General features: G+C 39.4%; 1 protein-coding gene across 1 annotated transcript; it reads right to left on the bottom strand.

Annotated features, from left to right (window-relative positions):
- Window positions 1–266: 266 nt before the first annotated feature.
- On the bottom strand, window positions 267–2860 carry LOC132105798 (uncharacterized). The gene is made up of 3 exons (XM_059511245.1): window positions 2197–2860; window positions 1676–1958; window positions 267–1505 (listed from the first exon to the last, which is right to left on the bottom strand). Exons 1-3 carry the CDS (start codon window positions 2388–2390, stop codon window positions 1080–1082), a joined length of 903 nt encoding a protein of 300 aa, XP_059367228.1. The 5' UTR covers window positions 2391–2860; the 3' UTR covers window positions 267–1079.
- Between the last annotated feature and the right edge of the window lie 802 nt (window positions 2861–3662).

Below are 3662 nucleotides of genomic sequence, written 5' to 3'. Positions count from 1 at the left end.
AGATTGTCAGTCCAAAAAAAAACCACATGAAATCTGTTTCATGCTACATAGAGAGAGCTCAACATGCTGCAACTTCAGAAAACAAATGCAAATTGAAAAGACACCAGCAAATGAAGAAAACATCTTCATCAGTTTGACAACACAAGTGTTGCAAATCATCACAACACATGCATAAAACCGAAACGCGCTGCAAATCCTCACAACACATGCATATAACGAAACGCACTGCAAATCCTCACAGCACATTACAGTTTTTCTCAGTCGCTTTGGTGCGTTTTTCACATCATCCCTAACATGTGCAAAATAATAAGTGCATTTCTCTGAACAATTTGTAAAAATTGCAATATACAATAGATATGTTTCTAAAGCTAGTCAGTCACTAAAAATCCTTAGTACATCTCTCAAAAGTAAATATTCATGCCAACGATCATGTCAGTGCCATCAGAATGACAAGTCATTAAGTCATTGTTCACGAACAAGCTCGTCAAAATGTTTAGGCATGTTGTCAATGTAGATGTGTACTTTGACAGTATTACCAGATGTAAACTTAGGCTACAGTTTGGATGACGGTTACTGTACTGAAAATGAACAAGGCTGCACTTCTATGGCATAAATCAATTTCAACAGTACTATATACATATTACTGTATGTGGGTTATTGATTGAAAGAGACAAAATAGATTTTGTTTTTCACAGCTTTCCTATTGCTACTTTATGAAAGAAAACAAAAAAATAATTTACAGTAAGTAAAAGACAAGGGGCACAAACTAAAATAAAAACTAAAACATAGGAAACACGCCTAAGGCACAACATTGCCTGCAGCACTGTTTCTAGTGCTGTCTCTACACATCCAGACGTTCCTGTCTGTCGGCCCACATATTCTCATCCACATCACACCGGATATTTTCCTTTCCAATGCAACGTGGAAAGAATCTTTTGGAATGCCTTATCCATCCTCTGCAGGCATCTACTGTGATGTCCTCACATGCTGCATCCATTGCAGCCAGCAGGGTCATCTGTGTGTGTGGCTGATGATCGTACACCTTCCACCTCCATGCTGAAAAGAACTCCTCAATTGGGTTAAGGAATGGTGAATAAGGTGGGAGGAATTTTTATGAGCATCCTCGGGTGGGTCACAAACCATTGCCTTATGATGTTTGATCGATGGAAACTCACATTACCACAAATGACAACATACTTTGGCAAATCCTCTCTAAACAGACCCCTCTCATCATCAGGGATGAGAGCCCTGTAGAGAGTCTCTAAAAAGTTGAGTAGATGCTGGGTGTTGTATGGTCCTATAAGGGGGATATGGGTTAGGACGCCATGCTCTGAAATAGCAGCACACATGGTGATATTTCCTCCCCTTTGGCCTGGCAAATCCACAGTAGCTCTCTGACCGATGACATTCCTACCCCGCCTTCTGCATTTGGTCAGGTTGAAGCCAGCCTCATCCATGTATACAAAGTTGTGAGAGGGTTCACTTGATTCCAACTCCATTATACGCTATATCCTAGGACACAGTTGAATTAGTTTTGGTAAGGAAGAGTGACATAAAATGTGCATATATTGTATGTTCCTTCCACAGCGATGGAAGTGTGTGCAGTTTATGCTTACTGTACTATGTATCACAATAAAATTATTCTGTAAAGTAGTTACATAGATATATGTTTTACCTGTACATACTGGAACCGTAGCTCCTTAACTCGGTCCTCATTCCTTTGGAATGGTACATGGTACAGCTGTTTCATACTCATCTGGTTTCTATTCAGCACCCTGTCGATGGTTGAGATGCTAACAGTATGGATGTTTTCAAAGAAATCGTTGTCTTCTATAATGGTCCTTTGTATTTCCCTGAGTCTCATAGCATTGTTTGCTCGGACCATGGTGCATATAGCCTCTTCCTGTTGAGGTGTGAAAAGGCGTCCTCTGCCACCGGTTTGAGGTAATCTTGCAGTCCTATGTGGGGACAAATGCAGTGATGCATCGCACACTTTCACATAGACAAAAATTATGCGAACACATTTTACTGTAAAACATACAGGTGGGTGCATGTAAAGTGCAGTATGTATCTGTATAGAGTATATTTCTGTATGCTGTGAAATACAAGTGGACTACTGTAATAGGAAGCATTATAGGAAGTATACAGAATACTGCTTATATACAGTAACAGTGCACTGTTCATTGGTGGACATACCGGTTCTCTCTTCGAAACGTTTGAACTATTGAGGACACGGTTGATCTCCCAATGTTCGGCTGCACCCTTCGACCCGCCTCAGCCATAGTAAGGCCATGATTGACAACATGGTCTACAATAGTGGCCCTTATGTCATCAGATATGTGCCTATGTCCTCTTATGCCTCGTCCTCTGTTTTGCCTTCCACCACGCATCCTTGCTCCTCTTCTTCCTCCTGGCTGTTAACCCTGTTCATTTACTGGTCCATCCATTGTTGGAAAATTGCAACTCTGTGTTGTGGTCTGTCTATATATGCTTCCCAATTGATTGTTCATGAGATGCACCTTTGAGCAATTTAGACAACTTTTTCATTGTTGGTTGAACTAACACTTTACATTCCTTGAGTGAGGGTCAATTTTACCTGCATGATTCATCAATTCACATCTTTGTACAAAAGGTCTAATAAAAAATGTGTAAAACAATGCCTGACAGTTTATGACAAATAGTTCAACAATTTTGCATGTAATGGCTTATGCAAAGAACTAATGCCTAGATATTTTGAGGGGTAAGACTATTCAACAGAGAACCATTTACTACATTTTGATCAACATGACATGAGCAATTGAAAATGTGGAAAAAAACTGACACTTGTACATTATCAATTGCAATATGTACAAAAGCAATTGCAATTTGTTCAAAGGAATAGGAAATTGCTCTAATGATGTGCACAAGTGACTAGATGATTTGGAATTTGTACAAGTAGTATCAAGAATTGCACTTTTGATCTAAGAAATGCACCAAAGCGATTGAGAAAAACTGTAAGATTAAACAATTAATGAAGCATTGCAAATTTTTTTTCATTAATCTTGAAATTATATATAGCTGAGGATATTAAAGTTAGCCATCTTAATGAACATTTTAAAATTAATCATGTAATTGTTCAGCTTATTTAGGATAATAATATCCAAAAGATAAAGGAATCATGCAATCGGAGTGTTTAAAAAAAAAAAAAACTCACCTTTCAGTTCACCAACAAATCCACTGACCAGTAGCCACTGCACGATAAGCAAATCCCAGCCAGGTCCGACACTTTTTGGGGTCTCCTTGAAACATTTCCATTGTGGTCAGTGCTATTTGCAGCGTGTCACGGCTGTACTCTATTATCTTCTCTGCCGTGTCTGGTGTGTGTTTGTGCTTCCCCTACAGGTGCGCAGGGGAGCTGTGTGGTAATCAGGTGGATTGGGTGCACCGGTGCACAGGTGTGCCTATCCATAAGAGGTTTGGGGGGCAACTCGGCAATTGGTCGTCTTCCCAAACTTATGGGATTTAGTGCATAAGTACACGGTCTTGGGCCAACTGAAGAATAGGGTTTAGTTTAAACGGATGGTTTAGTTTCTTTAAATAAACCCTGATTTTTCAGGGGGAAATTATTATTATTATTTTTTTTTTGATGTGTATTGTTTGCTGAGCGTGCGTTTTGTAAGCGT

Source organism: Carassius carassius, chromosome 1 (assembly GCF_963082965.1).
Source record: "Carassius carassius chromosome 1, fCarCar2.1, whole genome shotgun sequence".
In the NCBI taxonomy this organism is placed as follows: Eukaryota; Metazoa; Chordata; class Actinopteri; order Cypriniformes; family Cyprinidae; genus Carassius; species Carassius carassius.
This window is presented reverse-complemented; position numbering and strand designations above follow the sequence as displayed.